At 34.6% G+C, this 18,506-nt stretch overlaps 1 protein-coding gene across 4 annotated transcripts; it reads left to right on the forward strand.

The window, feature by feature from the left end:
• Positions 1-2,806: 2,806 nt before the first annotated feature.
• On the forward strand, positions 2,807-18,297 carry LOC130447160 (pyruvate carboxylase, mitochondrial). 4 transcript variants are annotated; one of them, XM_056783848.1, is made up of 12 exons: positions 2,807-2,956; positions 4,642-4,923; positions 5,248-5,479; positions 6,423-6,686; positions 6,738-7,096; positions 8,128-8,620; positions 11,891-11,923; positions 12,157-12,554; positions 13,114-13,373; positions 13,429-13,624; positions 14,141-14,330; positions 15,270-18,297. In XM_056783848.1, exons 2-12 carry the CDS (start codon positions 4,681-4,683, stop codon positions 16,160-16,162), a joined length of 3,561 nt encoding a protein of 1,186 aa, XP_056639826.1. In that variant the 5' UTR covers positions 2,807-2,956; positions 4,642-4,680; the 3' UTR covers positions 16,163-18,297. The 4 variants fall into 4 exon arrangements, with proteins under 4 accessions (XP_056639826.1, XP_056639829.1, XP_056639830.1 ...); XM_056783849.1 differs by having other exon boundaries at positions 2,855-2,956; positions 4,672-4,923; XM_056783851.1 differs by lacking the exon at positions 11,891-11,923.
• Positions 18,298-18,506: the final 209 nt, after the last annotated feature.

Genomic DNA, 18,506 nt, shown 5'->3' on the forward strand with positions numbered 1-18,506 from the left:
GTTTCGAGGGCTGACATACACCTACACAAAAAAGACACTTTATCCAATTATATGGTTAAGGTAATGGAAAAATGAGAAAAAACATTTCATTATACGAGGTGTGTTCGTTAAATATATGTAGTCAGGAGGTTTTTCTTTCAAGATCGGAATGTTTGCAATAATTTGAAATGTTCTATTGGACAGAAGACGATTTAGAGGGGTGAAAAAAGTGGAAAAAAGGCGTTACGGTCATTATTTTGAGTCGTGTTCATGAATTACGTGTTTAAGTTTAAGGAAAAACGGATAAAAGTGGAAATTCGTTCGTTATACGAAGTGTGTTCGTTAAATATATGAAATTAGGAACATTCCAAACTGGATCGTTCGCAAAAATTTGGAATTCGAAATATTTTATCATGCAGAAAAAAAGACACTTTCCAAGGGGTAACAAATATACCAAAAAGCTTATATTCGAAGATTCTATTTGAAGAAAAACCATAGAGTTCGTTGAAAATTCGAAATATTCTATATATGAAAAAATAGATGATTCAAAGTGTAATTATATATACTAAAAAGGCATTACGTTCATTATACAGAATCGTATTTGTTATTTACGTAATTGACTTGAGGACAAACGGACACTTTCGTTCATTAAACAAGGTCCTGTTCGTTAAATGATGATACGGAGCTCGTAAAAAAAAACGACGCGAATTTTTAATACTACATATCGACAGCGACTATTTTGATAAACATAAATTTGTTTTTATGTATATTTCATTAATACGAGGTCTGGTTATTAAACAACAAGACTGGTTACGAAAAAGTCTTCTTTTGGTGAGTGCCTTTAGGAGATCTGCCGTTTTTTGCTTTACCGCTTCCATCGACTCAAATCGGGTCCCTTTCAAAGCATATTTTTTTCTAACCTTTCAAGAAAATCTCGTTGACGCAAGAGCTTTTTGTCTGGAGTCAGATTTTTTGGCATCAAATTCGCACTGATTTTGTCTCGTGTAAAATTTTTCTAACCGTTTCTTAATCGGTGTTTAGAGCCTCTGCAATCATCCGGATGCTCATTCGACGATCTGCACGTGCAATTTTCTTGATTTTGGTCACTGTTGAAACAGTTACAGTGCGATCTGGGCGCTGGTCATCTTCAGTGCTTTCTCGGCCCTTACTAAAGCGCTTATACCACTCAAAAACAAGCACACGAGATTCAGAATTGTCTCCATAGACCTCTTGCAACAATTTATAGCACTCGGTCGGAGTTTTTTTTCAATTTATCGAGAAACTTGAGATTGATACTTGGCTCACAAGAAAAAACAAGTTCGCTTCAAACCACTACTGAACAAGTCCAGGGCGCCCTCTAGGCGCTTAGTCTCGTTATGTAATATCCAGACATCGTATGTTGCTTAAGAAACCCAATGATGCAAAATCGGCGACGAATTGTTAGTATTTTTATTTAATCACATTTATAACAATTATTTAAATGCAATTCTACAACATATACCATCCTGCAGAATAAGGTTATATACTACACACTTTTTCACCTCACCCCCTGAACCTCTAAAAATACGTAAAACAATTATTGTTTTTGCCTCTCCCTGTATTTTAGCACTCGTTAACTGTTATGAACCATTTAAGACAATTTTCACTTGCTTATTTATATTAAGAGCATGATTTAACGACAATTTGACCACGTCGAGCGCTGTGGTCGATTCAGTTGTCACTACTATATACTAGATCTCTGCTAATGCAGCAGCATCAATAAATAAAACTATTTAAGAGATATAAATTCACAACTTACCTTAATTATTCATAAAACCCGGAATTCTTAAAAAATCACTCATAATAATTGCACATTTTGAGCACGCAATCGGGCACATGGGTGCGCAAAACACTGTTTTTGAGATTTGTGCGTCAAACACAGTCACGGTTTTCCCTTCAAAATTCTTCTCTGAACACAAGCTGTAGAATTGAGGTTATGTAGACATTTATTTAGATTTACATTCGTATCTTTCAAATGGAATCACAATCGGGCTAAGTTCAGAATATGCATTATTACTCAATAAAGAAGGCCCATCTATATAGTTATAAAAAAGTACTTCTGTAGTATTCGTATTTTGTATTCAATTAATCAAGTACCGTGTATTTAGGACACTGCAACAATTAGTTTGTGATATGTTTTGAAAATGTTACACTTGACATAAAGCCCACTGAAGTTTATGTCAAGTGTTGTATAGACTACGGAAGTGCTGACGTCACACACCGCCTTTGTTACGCAGGTCAGGGATCGATGTACAAAGTTTTAACAGCGTCTTCGTATTTAATTAATTTTGAAAAAATATACCTTCTGGCACAAAATACATTTCCGTCTTATACAACACACTGATTAAATAAATTTTAAAGAATACACTCTACCTCACAAACATTGGAAAGCTATAACCTAGGGTAACAATATGACGACCGTGACGTCACTTCCTTGTTTCTTATGTGCTATTGGGAAGCAAGTAATGGTTACAAAACAAAATAAACACCATGAGAAAACCACATAAGAAAATTATATCTTTACGTCAAAAACATAACCGCGAATTGCGAAACTTTTGATCATTCTTAGGGAAGTGAGACTTAACAGAAAAAGGCTTTTTCACTTCAATTCTAGTATGACATAAATTTGGAAAATAAATTATAAGTTCGTATATATTACACCTTGTATATTTTAATTCTGTTTCACCTGATGAGATTGGAAGAGCTTATTAATTAATGATAATGATAACATGTAAAGACTGGATGATCTTGACATGCTTCCAATAATTATTGTATTGTCTACGCATGCGTTCCATTTGTCGATCTAAAAGTACAACACGAGATTTTTAAATAGACGAAACTAACGCGAAGAGAGCACATATAAGAAAACAGTCAGGCGGATGATAGCGGTGAAGTGAAAGTGAGACTGGTTGTAAATCAATTTCATAAATTTTTCAAGGTAAGCGTTGTTATTATTTATAATAGAATCTGTGGATAGGTTAATGAACCTTCGTCGAACTCAAATTTTTATTTATACCTAGATTTGAATGTAATGAATTTTTTTTTCATTCCAAATCAACGTATTACATAATTAAAAATATATTTTATATAATTGAGTATAAATCTTGTTTTATTTATATAGTCTATAGTGTTCAAGTTGTTTTTATATTAGAGTTTTTTAAAAATTAACAATATTCCTAAAAGTAAAACTAAATATTTTTTTATATATATATATAGTGTAAAATATGTATATATTTCTGAATTAACACGTTGTTTTGTTTGACCTTGTGATGGTATATCTTAATAATAAGATTAGTCTACTCGTAAAGTTTTTTAAATCACAAACTTGTTTTCTCATTACGAAATTGGAGGTTAGAAAAGCTAAAATAAATCGCATTAATTTAAACATTATGCAATACGTTTCTAGATAAACATAGACGAAAATATTGATACCTATTATACAAAATTATATTTATAGATGTTAATCTTTGGACTCGTTATTATTTAGATCAATACATTATATATTTGGTTGTTCAAAAACATTTCAAGGTCGTCTGATAGGTCAATTTCCCATTTGCGAATGTCGTAACCACTTGTTGTCTGTATTAGGAACATGCGTGATCTGTTAACATTCATCGTTAATAAAATATCTTAAAATATCTTGTAAAAAAATGTGAAATATATTGGCTTTAATTGAAGATATATAAACGTTTTTATGGGATCGTATATTAGCAGCGAGTAAACAAAATTTAGTGTCATTACTCATTATTATCATATACACGAATCGATTAATAGATAATCGAAATCTGTAAATATTATACCGTGTGTAACATTCGACATTGGTTCAAACGCATGCATATCTAATTATATATTTGTTTTTATTTATCTATCTCACAACTTCAGAGGCAACTCTCCTATATGAAATAAATGAGGTGTTTAAACAGTTATTCAAGCCAGATTTTACACTAGAAAAATTTCTTCAAACAACAAAAATATGTTATTGAGACATACTGTATACGTATGTATTTATATTTCGAAATCTTTATTCATATTTGGTAATTATTCTTATTTGTTTGTTATTGTGACTGTTTTCTAAATTGTATGCGTCAATCGAACTAACGAAATACGTTGTTCAAAATATTTATCGTGATTATAGTCCAGATTGAATTTATAAAACAGTTAGGTTAAGTTAGGTTAGGTGTCGTTTGAAACTCTCCAGTTATTTCAAGCAATTTCTTTTCGAATTGTATACGATTTAATAAAACCAATCCCAGTCTTGTAAATTCTAATTATCATTACTTAACCGTATTTTTAAGTTGATGGCTGCTTAATTGACTTTTACGAAATTTTGGTCCCTACTTTGATATTTCAAATTGTCATATTTTGATCTCCCCTATACACTTTGGTTTATGTAGGTTCTAATGCAGGACACCCTGTATGTATAACGATTGTTATTAAAAATGAAATGATTTTTTTTCATCTAATTAAAAAAAAATTCGACTATTAGGGAAAACAGTTGAATTTAATGACCCTTACTTAACTTGTTTGTTATCGAAACCACGTCGTTATACTTTAAACTTTGAAGGTTAATCTATACAATTATTACGAGGGCTATTTGAAATATAAACTTAATTTCTTTTATAGAACGTAATTTTAAGTAAAAAGTTCCTGTAGACTGAAGAAATGTTGCTGACAAGAACCTCGCTAATCCGCTCTGCCGTAAGATCGAATTTTATATTAAGATGGAAGGACTATTCCACGAAAGTGGAATATAAACCTATTCGTAGTGTTTTAGTGGCAAATAGAGGAGAAATAGCAGTGAGGGTTTTTCGTGCTTGTAACGAATTAGGTATTAAATCGGTGGCTATATATTCAAAAGAAGACAGAGCGCATATTCACAGACTAAAAGCAGACGAAAGTTACTTGGTAAGTTGGCAATCTACTCATTTAGGAAATATAATTTATTTGTTTATTTATAAGTTAACACCATATGCACTAAACTATTCATTAATACTTGTCGCACTAATAATAAAATAACCAGCAAGTTATTTTACGAGGTAGAAAAAAAAGTAGTAAAGAAAACTTAAAATGAACCTATGATTTAAATTTGGTGCATTTTCTATAAAAAAAATTAAGTTTTAGTATTTTTATATACCCCGCCGTCTAGTGGTGGAGTAGTATACTTGAAAATGATTCTCCTGACGAGATTTTCTTGTCCTTAACAACAATAATTAATCTTTTTCCATTTAGGTAGGTGAGGGTTTACCCCCCGTAGAAGCATATTTAAACATTCCAGAAATAATAAATGTATGTAAAGACAATGGAATCGATGCCGTCCATCCGGGATATGGTTTCCTTTCTGAGAGATCAGATTTCGCTCAAGCTGTCATCGATGCTGGTATCCGATTTATCGGTCCTTCTCCGAAGGTTGTTCATCAAATGGGGGATAAAGTGGCTGCTAGAGAAGCAGCAATCGCAGCGGGTAAGCGAATCATAAACAATAATTTTTTTTGATTATAAAATTAATAAAAAAAAAGTTTTTCATATTTTCGATTCGATTATTTTCAAAATACGGTTTATTTTTCTTTTTAATATGATTTCATTATATTCACTGAAAAAATCAGATCTGACAACAGTGTTAATACGATTAAAATGTTTATTAAATTATTTAATATAAAATGCAAAAATAATATCGATAAGAATCGATTTTCTCAAGAGTTCTCGATTCAAACAGCTGACAGTTGATCCGCCATTTTGATTCATCGATATTTACATCATTAGTGTCAGTAAATGGAGAATTTTTTTATTCAATATTCTGCTCGAAAAAATTGATATTTCAAAAGGACATGCCCTGTAAGCTTTACGATAATGATAAAATTCAAAAATAATATCGATAAGAATCGATTTTCTCAAGAGTTCTCGATTCAAACAGCTGACAGTTGATCTTGACAATCCGCCATTTTACCTCGATATTAAAATACAATGGATACTGGGGTATCTATGGTTCAATTGGGGGATTGAAGATTATTTCCTGAGAATTAATGAAATTTGGAAATAATTAAGGGATAATTTAATTCCTTACCAAAAAGGGGGAAACACTCCAGGTCTAAGGCAACCTAAACTAACACTTGATACAGAGGAACCATTTGTTTCAACTCTTAATAGAAGGAAAAATATGGGGAAGAAGAGAATTGGGCCGAAAGAGGAGGTCTTGGTTGTTCAATCAAAAATTGGACAGGAATAAGAACCACGGGGGAATTAATTCATACCATCATAGACTAGATAAAATGGATAGATGAAGCTACCGACTGAAACAGCTGCAGATACCCAAGAAGCTAAGAATAGGAAAACATTGTGAACAAAAAGCAGATTATCTCAAAAATAAACTTTTTACAGCAACTTATAATATACTTAATATTTTACAGGAGTTCCAATTGTACCTGGTACGGACGGTCCTGTAACATCATCGGAAGCAGCCAAAGATTTTTGTAACAAACACGGACTCCCCGTGATTTTCAAAGCAGCGTACGGCGGAGGCGGAAGAGGAATGAGAGTCGTAAGAAAAATGGAAGAAGTCGAAGAGAGTTTCAATAGAGCTTCGTCGGAAGCCAAAAGCGCCTTCGGAAATGGAGCCATGTTCATAGAAAAATTCATCGAAAGACCTCGACACATCGAAGTTCAACTATTAGGTAACGTTCACTAATTTACACGAATTAACATTAAAATATGACATTCGACAGGTGACAAAGCCGGTAACGTAGTCCATCTATACGAAAGGGATTGTTCGGTGCAAAGGAGACATCAAAAAGTCGTCGAAATGGCCCCCGCGCCGCATTTAGATCCGAAAATACGAGACAGGATGACGGAACTCGCCGTTAAATTAGCCCGCCACGTCGGTTACGAAAATGCCGGTACCGTCGAATTTCTATGCGACGATAAGGGAAATTTTTATTTTATAGAAGTAAACGCTAGATTACAAGTTGAACATACCGTTACCGAAGAAATTACCGGTATCGATTTGGTGCAGTCGCAAATTAAAATAGCCGAAGGAATGACCTTACCCGAACTGGGAATCACCCAAGAAAAAATAAAACCCAGCGTGAGTAACTTCCAACGCCAACCATCTTTCCTCCATCACACACTCTATTCCACTTATCTTGGTTTATAAATAAACAAAATTAGGGAGCATTTGATTTTGCTATGAATTTTTGGTGACAAAACCTGCAGTCATTTTTGTTTTTAATTTTTTTTTCCCATCTAACAGTGTTTAAATGCTTAGTTTGCTTATTCGTAGATGGTGTATTAGTCCTTTTGCGTTCATACTTTCCCCTAACAACATTTTCAATAAAACAATATTTCTACCCCTGATTGACTGCCACTTTTCTTTCATTACCTTCTTAATGTCCTAATAGCATGCGATTAACTTAATCCTCTACGATATTCCTGGTACCATATTTTAGAAAAAACCGACATACCTACATCCATTTACCTTTTCTATGTTGAGACGTTTTAAATGGAAAAGTTCACTCTTTCCCGTAACACGTTTTAGGAATAACCAACATAAATACATCCCTCCTCTACATTCTTATTGTTTAGACGTTTTAAATCGAAGAGAAGTTCACTATTTATCGATACAGCGAAACGAGCGGATCTCGAACGCCTAGATTTCCTCTGAGCTACGCTGCTCGTAGAGATTCGACGCGCGCGACTTAATTTAGTTATTCGTTTGATATATAAGCTCAAGTGGTTATCGAAGATTGATTATTGTGCCATTTCTTCGTCATCCTCTACCCTAAGACTAATGTCCATAAGGCTAATGCGTATTTGTCCACTTCTAGTTGTCTTTTGCTTTTCCCTCCGTTACGTATCTTTCATTCACGCATGCGTATGATGTCCCAATATATAATTAAAGAATAGGAACTGGCTCGAATGTCCGAATTGGTGTTACGTTTATGTTTCATTAAACCCGAACTCTGCAGAGGAAACAATTCCTATATCAGGACCATCTAATCGTAACATAACTCGCCTTAAGAACATTAAAATCGATATTTTCACCGCTTCCATTTATGAATATCAATAATTTTCCTCTTTTCTCATTCTACCAGATACTAAATTATCGATTCTGTTTAGGGGTTTGCCATCCAATGTCGCGTCACCACCGAAGACCCCGCTAAGAATTTCCAACCCGACACCGGTAGAATAGAGGTATTCCGTTCTGGTGAGGGTATGGGTATACGTCTAGACGGAGCGTCAGCTTTTGCCGGAGCCATAATTTCGCCTTACTACGATTCCCTGCTCGTTAAAGTGATATCTCGTTCGAAGGATTTGGCGAGCTCCTGCGCCAAAATGACGAGAGCCCTAAGAGAATTTCGAGTTAGAGGCGTTAAAACGAACATACCATTCTTGTTGAACGTACTTGAAAATCAAAAATTTCTCAACGGATCGGTCGATACGTATTTCATTGACGAGAATCCGCAACTGTTCAAATTTGCACCTACCAAAAATCGCGCTCAAAAACTATTGAATTATCTGGGAGAAGTTTTGGTGAACGGTCCTCAAACGCCATTAGGTACTTCATTGAAACCGGCCGATATCAGACCGCACGTTCCCGCCTCTTCAAAAGGTAACTCGTCTTCATAATTATATAAAAGAATCGAATATTATTCGATAGAGAATGTTTTTTTAGAAGCTTTTCTTTTCGCCCCCTACATCATTTTAAAAAAAAGTTAATTCACTAATATACGAAGTGTGGAAATCAAGTGCAACGTGACGTTCGATATGACAACACTGTAAGCACGTGACTTGGGAAGGACACAGGTGGATATGGGATGGACGTTCACTTTGTAGTGGACTCAACTGTCATTTTTCCTCTGTGTCTGTTACTGTGATTTTACTGCGATTAATTCACTACAGCATTGACGTGGTCTAACTAGCACTGTGATTTTTCATAACAACATTGACGTGGTCTAACTGCCACATTACAATATTGACATAGTTTAACTCTTACTGAGATTTTTCATTACAAATTTGTCGTGATCTAACTGTTCTAGTGATTTTTCACTACAGCATTGAGGTGATCTAACTGCCACATTACAACATTGACATAGTTTAACTGTTACTGTGATTTTTAATTACAACATTGACGTGATCTAACTGCCACATTACAATATTGACAAATATTCTAACTCTTATTGTGATTTTCCATTACAATATTGACATAGTCTAACTCTTACTGAGATTTTTCATTACCAAATTGACGTGATCTAACTGGTTACAATGACTTTTCACTTTTACTCTTACTAAGATTTTTCACTACAACATTGACGTGGTCTAACTGCCACATTACAAAATTGACATAGTCTAACTGTTAGTATGATTTTTCGTTACAAAATTGACGTGGTCTAACTGAAAACTCAGTGAGTTTTGACTACAGCATTGACGTGGTCTAACTGTTAATTTGATTTAACTGTGATTTTCCACTTCGGCGTTGATGTGGTCTGCTGCTGTGATTTGACGTGGTTTAACTATTAGTTAGTAGGTTGATAGTGGAATAGTGGTTGGTCAAGAACCAAGCAAATAGGCCCGTCATGTCCCGGTTGAAATTACCAATATTCTTTTAAAAGTCCATCAGTCGTTTCGGCAATAACCTTTTCGCGAATTAGGATATGATTACTAACCAGCCGGAGAGTGTGAAACTTCGATGGTTTGGTTCTATTGCCGAACGAAGACTGCGTTAGATAGCCCAATCACGTCATATAAATCCTGTTCTTCTCTCCTAAAGACGGTATCAGGTTGTTCCATCAGATGCAGATTCAATCCGATTTCGGGTAGTTGGTACCGGAACCTATTGCAGGTGCAGTTTTACGATTTTTGGAACCAATTCGTTGCTCCGTGGACGTAAAACTAGAAGTTCTCGGATTCTTAACAGGTTTTATCTGGACATCCGGGTAGGAAGCCCTGGATGGAGAAGGGTTGGAGGTCGAAGCAACTTTAGGGCCCGGGGTCCTTGGTAAAAGCACCGGTCAGAGTGGTACCAGTCATTCCTAGACACGAATGCTTCCGCCTTGGATAAAGCCCATAAAAGTAAGCTGACCTTTGCACCAGTCCTCCTCCGAATGTTCACGTAGTCGTACCCGAGGAGGGAGGCCGCTGGGTCTCCGAAAAACATTGAGGTTCAACTGGGGGGCTACCCAAGGAGGAGACAACAAACGAGTTAAAACTGATTGAATCAGTGCCGGTGTTTGTTTTCCACACCTCGTAAACATTAATTAAAATAAAATATTCGATTATACAGGGTGGTAATTTTTACTAGATAACAAATATATGCTATGGGAATTATTGTGGTGGTTTGATTCGAGTCACGCTTATTCACACAAATGTTTTTAGTGATTAACAGCTTTATTCAGGTGTTGGTTTTCTTTTTATCTCTTCATTTACTAAAGATTCATGTATTTGAAAAAATTTCTAATCCAGAAATATCCACCAAATATACGAGGGATGTTCAAAACGAAAGCATTTGTAAACCACATATTATTTTCTCGGAATAAAGACAGATTATGACACAATTTGCGTGCCGATGTGCAGTGAAAGAAGAGGATCATCTCCTATTGGCGACGCTCTCCCAAAGACGACGACATGGCGCCCAAACAAATTGGATTAACCAACTCCTGAAGGAGAACAGCACCTCCATTCCACTGAGCAGACTCCGATGCAAAAAGATTCTTTTGGCGAGGGGGATGTCTTGCCATTGGTCCACCTCGTCGAATTGAGTCGGTTATCGTCCTTGGAAGATCTCCAACACGAAATTATTGCGACTATTCATGTTGTAAATCTGGTATCACCACCATACTACCCAGATTTGGCACTTAGTGACTATTTCCATTTAGAAAGTGATGTGAAATATGTACCAACAGGAATTTGATTACGAGTTAAACAAGTTGGTGATTATATCGAAAAATAATTACCTTTTGTATTTTCTGTAATTTTATTCGACTTTTTTGGATCACCCCTCGTATAATTATATTGATATTATTAATATTGATGAGTTATTTAATTGAATGAACAATTTAAATGGAGAAATTCGATTCATATTCCCATAGCAAACAGGAATCTTTCAAAAAATATACAGAGGGTGATCAATTTTTATGACAGAATGCTTCTTATGCTTTAAAAAGTAAAAACGTCACATGTTTAGGTTAGGTTTTATTTAGACATCCTGTTTTTCGATCAATGGCGTCATGATTCTCCGATTTGGATCACTATTACTCACAAACAGTCTCGACATTTCCATGGTTTTGTAATTGCACCGCGCCCCTCGCACATTTTGAATACTCAAGGCTCACAATATGGCGATCAGAAATGAATTTTTGTCAATTTTACTTCAACATGATTACTCATAATTGTATTGTTATATAACTAAACTAGTTCACTTATCACTATCACTTGACTAATTTATTTAAATTCTTCGATTACTTTCTATTTTGGTCCGTTCACTACGATTATTTATTATAAACTGTACTACACAAATTCCTTATATACCACAAAATAATTCTAAAAGTGATATAAAATAAACAAAACAAATAAATAAATAGACTTTCTAGAAATTATTCAAAAGAAACAATGTAAATAAACCACTTGCTATAATAAAAAGTTGTATAACTAACATCAAAGGCGCGTCCTCCGAATTTTAGAATTCCATAATAGCCTGACAGGGTCGGTTTAAGGACCCATTTCGCGAACTTGTTCGTAACACTATTGAGAATTCAGTAACGGATTATGTCACTAAAAATTGGTCACTTAAATACTTTTTATTCATATATTTCGTTGCATGGTTTTATTTTTTTGTAGTACTCGTAATAACTTGCACGTTTTTGTTTCTTTTTCTGTTCGCTAGAGTACCTGTCCACCAATCCAGAGCAGAATCCAAGTTAGTATTTTTTTTTTCTCTTAATTTTTTTTTGTAAAAAAAAGAAGAGTAATTGATTTTATATCGCTCATAAAACCCATCCTCTCATTTTTAAGACTTTGCTTTGTTGTTATGGTGAAAATCAAGAAGCTTTTCTTTTTTTTACATTTATTTTTGTTCACTTTGAAATAATTTTTTTTTGTGATACTAAATATCAAATATTTATTTATTTAAATATTTTTTTTGTTATCAAGGCGTTCAACCACCGAGAGGATTCCGACACATTTACAAAGAACAAGGACCGGAAGCATTCGCCAAAGCAATACGTAACCACAAAGGACTTCTGCTCATGGATACGACATTCCGTGATGCCCATCAATCATTATTGGCGACTCGAGTACGTTCTCACGATCTTTTGAAAATCTCGCCGTTCGTTACTCACAATTTTAGTCGATTATATTCGTTGGAAAATTGGGGCGGAGCGACGTTCGACGTGGCGCTAAGATTCTTACACGAATGCCCATGGGAGAGACTCGAAGAAATGAGAAAAATGATACCAAACATTCCGTTTCAGATGCTCCTTAGAGGAGCCAATGCCGTTGGATATACCAATTATCCTGATAACGTTGTTTACAAATTTTGTGATTTGGCGGTAAGGAACTATAATTATCATTCGAAACATAACCTCAAATATATGATTATTTCGACAACCATTCTCGAATATACTTTACGGTGATTATTTTTTATTTACAATTACACAGTTTTTTGTTATCTTTGTATCAATCAATTCCTTGAAAGGAAAAAACATTTCCGTCCCTTTTAGAACTAAGTTGTTTCAAATTTTTGGAAAATAATCGAAAACCTATTTTAAAACGTTCAAAATCTTTTTGATTCGTTCGAGAATCATCAAAAAGAATATAAAATCATACAAGATCGTTGTAGATTCTTTGAGGAACTGTTTTGACCTTCAAATAACTCTTGGAGTTTTTGTTTTCCCTCCTTGGAGTTGCCTAACTTTTTTTGCTAAAATTGACATTATAATTTATATTTTGTTAGGCCCCCATGCCCCACTACTTCTTAATCCGACGGTGGATGGAACTACTCACCATATTTTATACTTTCTACTACATTTTGTTATGGCCGGCGCCGTTATATGGCGTGCGGCTATTCACCCGTCTCAATATGGTTTATATTTTTGACTGAATTTTCAGGTGAAAACCGGTATGGATATATTCAGAGTATTCGACTCTCTGAACTATTTACCTAATTTAGTTGTGGGAATGGATGCGGCGGGTAAGGCAGGAGGAATCGTAGAAGCAGCCATTTCTTATTCGGGTGACGTTAGTGATCCGAATAAGAAAAAATACGATCTGAAATATTATTTGAATTTAGCCGATGAATTAGTAAAAGCCGGTACTCACGTTTTGGCTATCAAAGACATGGCTGGTTTGTTAAAACCGAAAGCAGCTAAGTAAGTCGATTATATTTTCTTGTAAAATATTGTAATTAATTTTTTGTATATTTAGAATATTAGTTTCCGCTATAAGAGACAAATATCCCGATCTTCCGATCCATATTCATACTCATGATACGAGTGGTGCTGGGGTTGCTGCCATGTTAGCTTGCGCCGAAGCCGGCGCGGACGTTGTAGATGTCGCAGTCGATTCAATGTCCGGTTTAACTAGTCAACCGAGTATGGGAGCTGTAGTAGCAAGCTTACAGGTAAAACTTATATAAAAAAAACTGTATTTGAGTCCTAGAAGGTAGGCAACCCTATCTAGTTCCCGATTATTTTGAACAAACTTTTAATAAACAATGTTCTTAATAATTATTTTTTCTGCACGTGTTCGTTGGTTCGTTAAAGACCTACAATGTTAAAACATGAACAAATTAATAAAAATTCTGTTTAAATATACAAGGCGAACCAATAGTCAGGTGTATTTTTTCTCGAGTAAAGGTTCGTGGATATTATACTAATTACAAAATTGAAAACATAGATTTTACCTCTTCAACTTCCGGATAATTTGTATCGTTCACCGCGTGTCGTTTCTAATCAACTGATTTCTCCATTATGATCTCCTACTTTTGTTATAATTCTAGAAACTTAATAATAGATGGAGCCGCCCACCTTCTTATATAGTTTCCACTACATTAAATCTTGGCTGTTAGATGGCGTGCGACTGTTTACCAGTCATAAATTCTTTTATGTATTTTATACAATTGTATATTTTGATATAGGGTACTGAACACGATACTGGCTTAAAATTGCCGATGATTTCCGAATATTCGGCGTACTGGGAACAAACTAGGACATTGTACGCTCCGTTTGAATGTACAACGACGATGAAAAGCGGTAACGCGGATGTGTATAATAACGAAATTCCCGGTGGACAGTACACCAATTTGCAATTCCAAGCATATTCTTTAGGTAAGTCAATCATATAATGGTTCATCAACTTTTCTCATCTTTTCTTTACTCTTTTTACTCATTTACCATTTCCAAAACAGTTCCAAACACACCAGAACATTCGATAACTTTATAACTATATAAGCAAAGGCCAAGTAACTAAGAGAGAAGTATTGGAATATAAAGTGGTTGTAAATAGAAATTAAAGTCTGTAAAAATTTCACTTAAAATTTTTAGTTTTCCCATGTATTAATTCATTCAACTTTTCTTCCCTTCTGTAAGGATTATATCCAAAACAGTTCGGAACATTTGATCAATAACTCCATAACCATTTAGGCAAAGGACAAGTTATAATGGAAAGAAGAATAATTTAACCAACATATCCAATTTTGTTACAGTATATTCGATATATTTTATAGTATGAATTACTAGTTGAAAAAATTAATTCGCCGTAATTTTGTATGACAGTCTGTATTTTTTACACCTTAAAATATACATTGAGTTGCCAAACTTTGACAATTATAATAAAATTGGGGATGTATCAAACAGTGAGGTTATGTTGATTAAACAGTGAGATTATATTGATATTCAATATTCCACTTGTCTAAAATGACTACGATCTGTTTGACCAATATTTGGATTAGTTGACTTTTAGGAGATAGGGGCTTGACTTAAGAGAGAGACGTGCATTGAGAAAAAAATGATCATTTTTCACGTTTTTATTTATTCAACTTTTATCTACATTCAAATTTGGAAGTAGTCTAAGAAATAGATCTATTTTGGGGTCAAGATGTTAGGTTTCTTTTAGGTTAGGTTTACTTTGGTTTCTTTTAGGTTAGGTTTACTTCAATTTCTATAAGGTTAAATTTATTTTTGACTAGGTTAGGTTTACTTGAAATTCTATTAGGTCAGATTGACATTAGCATAGTAAGTATATAAAACGTTTTTTTTTTCTTTTAGGATTAGGAGATTTCTTCGAAGATGTGAAGAAAGCCTATGCGGAAGCCAACATACTTTTAGGTGATATAATAAAAGTAACGCCTTCTTCGAAAGTAGTAGGGGATTTAGCTCAATTCATGGTACAGAATAAATTAAGTACGCAAGACGTTTTGGACAAAGCCGAAGAATTATCGTTTCCGAAATCGGTAGTTGAGTATCTTCAAGGACACATCGGGCAACCTTATGGCGGTTTTCCCGAACCCCTCAGATCTAAAGTTTTAAGGGAAATGCCCCGAATCGAAGGCAGACCAGGCGAAAGTCTTCCACCATTAAATTTCGATAATCTATCGAAAGATATAAAAGAAATGTTTCCGAATGCTACAGACAAAGACGTTATGTCAGCAGCTCTATATCCTCAAGTAACCAAAGAATATTTAGCTTTCAACGAAAAATACGGACCGGTAGATAAACTAGATACTAGAATATTCCTTGTGGGACCTAAAGTGGGTGAAGAATTCGAAGTAACCATAGAAAAAGGAAAAACCTTGGGAATAAAAACGTTAGCCGTAGCCGAGGATTTAACGGAAAATGGGGAAAAGGAAGTTTTCTTCGAATTAAACGGTACTTTGAGATCGGTTTTGATCAGAGACAAAGCCGCCCGACAAGAGATGCATCTTCATCCGAAAGCCGATAAATTAAATAAACAACAAATAGGTGCTCCGATGCCGGGTACCGTTATTGATATAAGAGTGAAAATTGGCGAGAAAGTGGAAAAAGGAACGCCGTTGGTAATTTTATCAGCGATGAAAATGGAAACCGTAGTCCAGAGTCCGGTAGCCGGTACAGTTAAGACGATAGACGCAACCATGGGAATGAAATTAGAAGCCGAAGATTTAATTATTACAGTAGAATAGTGAATGAATTAGATTTATGTATTTATAAAGTGTGATCTATTAGAAACGAAAACATGATCAGTCCATGAACCATATCAGGGTCATAGGAAAAGTATTTAACCGTTATGTTGGTAACTGGATAATCGAGGTATATTTTTTATGAATAGTAGAAAATTCAATATTTTATTTTACGTTCTCGAGTCGTCGTTTTTTAGCTTAAAAAAACTAATCGTGTGATTATCCAACTTTTATTTTTCACTCATTGCATTGCATTCAGTGGATTGCAAAAACAAATGTGTTACATATATTGGGTTGGCGACAAAGTAATAACGGTTTTGTAGTAAAAAATAAAACAAAGATTAGTTTTTTATCAATTATATATTTTCCATTGCGATTAAATGTTATGTACCAACGAAGTCGGTTTGTTAGCGCAATCCCCACAAGAAAAAGTCCATATATGTTAAATCGGGATTGCGTGGAGTCTAACTTATGTCACCTCTACTAGAGATCAATTTGCCAAGAAAAATTTCACGATGTCGTGGTAAAGATCCATTGGACGTGCGTGAACTTGTCTCCTTCCTGCTGGAACCATCAAAGTTTTGTAGTTCAGCCTCGAAAAATTCGTCTAACATCGGTTCATAACGCTTTGAATATAATGAAATATGCAATCTCTAAAAAGTAAGAGCATATAATTCTTAGCGCTCGCATCCCAGCCCATAAGGTCACTTTAGGCGATTATAAGGGTGGTGTTTTGAATTTCTACCTCTCCAACAGCGGCTAATTTACTTGTTGACCTGTCCATTAACATAAAAATGAGCTTTATCCCAAAACAAGATGTTGGTAAACGTAGGAAAACGCTTAATCGGCTGGTTCACGAAGTCGACCAGCATCAATTCTGGTACCAACTGAATTTTGTAAGGTTGCAACTCTAAATATTTGTATAAATGCGAAATTATAATGATCTACACACGTTTAAAGCAACAGCACGCTTACACATAAACAAGTCGAGCGTTCTAGAAGACCTTGGATGCTCCGACTTTTTGTTTTGTTTATACTAAACACACCGTTTACACTACGACTACTACACCCACACTCACAATTACACTGTTTGATATGCGTTTCGATAATCAAGTTATCGTCTTCAGAGACTGAAAGAAAACACTCTTCCTTCAGTCTCTGAAGACGATAATTTGGTTATCGAAACGCATATCAAACAGTGTAATTTTGAGTGTTTGTGTAGTTGAGTATGAATATCACCAACGGTTCCAAAAATTCCAATTCAGTCGGATTTTGGTTTGTCCAGTGCTGCTCTGGTTTTTTAAACGTCTCGACTTGGACTTGGAGCATATTGCAAATAACTCACGCACGGTTCCACTTCCAGAGCCATGATACAGTCTGATATTCCGCCCGCTCCTCCGAATAGTTGCGTTCACGCAATAATCGGTGAATTTTTTTTAAGACACCTTGTATTTCACCCATGCAAATCCACCATACTTAGTTGATTTCTATGGTATATACTGAGTGAATTTAGTATGGTGACGATGAGGATAATTGTTCATCGATTGTCAAGTTTCTGTGGGTATCAGGTATCCGCCTACTAAAAGACGGTAAAGTTGGTTACTAACAAAAGGGTTACACGTCATTTATTTATGTATGACACAACTTTATCTATGTCGTATGTATGACATACCTTGAGAGGTTAAAGTCCACGTCGTTCAGAAAATGAACTACGTACATTACCATGTGAAGCGCGGCGTTTTGACAACATTGATTCATGATATAAAACGGAAATCAAACGAAAACTTATTTATGCTTAATATTATAACATTTTTGTTATGTTAAAAAATGGTGGGAAATTTTTTTGGTCGTTCGAACCACCCAAATTAAAATTGACTACATCACTAAAATCCTAGTCTTTTGTAAGTAAACATTAATCCCACCGTATATAATGTCATTTTAATAAATTATGATTAATTTTAGTTGAAAAGACTCAACATCAATATTGGCTGTGTTGTTAAAAACACTTTTCTATTTCTTTATTTACTTTACAGAGTGTTGAAAATATTGTTATATATACATGTTCAATTTTTATAATTTCAAATTTTAGATTGTTCTGTTTTCGACTATTTGTTTATATAAAATATATTTTTTTAAAACATAATTTTTATTCACACCCCAGAGTATCATATAGATATTGAAAAAATGCGCAGCTGAACTAACAAGTCCTTCTAGGTTGTCTACAGTCTTCCATTCTCTTTATGTGTTATTCCAGAATTTTCGTCTCTGCCTCATCCACATTTCCATGTTCTGTATTCCAAATTAAATTGTAAAATGACATTAAACTACTTATGCAAGGTTGTAAAAG

This window comes from Diorhabda sublineata, chromosome 7 (genome assembly GCF_026230105.1).
Source record: "Diorhabda sublineata isolate icDioSubl1.1 chromosome 7, icDioSubl1.1, whole genome shotgun sequence".
NCBI lineage: Eukaryota > Metazoa > Arthropoda > Insecta > Coleoptera > Chrysomelidae > Diorhabda > Diorhabda sublineata.

Excerpts from the sequence above, each read along its gene's own strand:
- LOC130447160 (XM_056783848.1), top strand. The coding sequence starts at position 4,681 with ATGTTGCTGACAAGAACCTCGCTAATCCGCTCTGCCGTAAGATCGAAT. Across the intron at positions 6,687-6,737 it reads CATCGAAGTTCAACTATTAG|GTGACAAAGCCGGTAACGTA; the intron begins GTAACGTTCACT and ends GACATTCGACAG. Across the intron at positions 12,555-13,113 it reads ACAAATTTTGTGATTTGGCG|GTGAAAACCGGTATGGATAT; the intron begins GTAAGGAACTAT and ends CTGAATTTTCAG.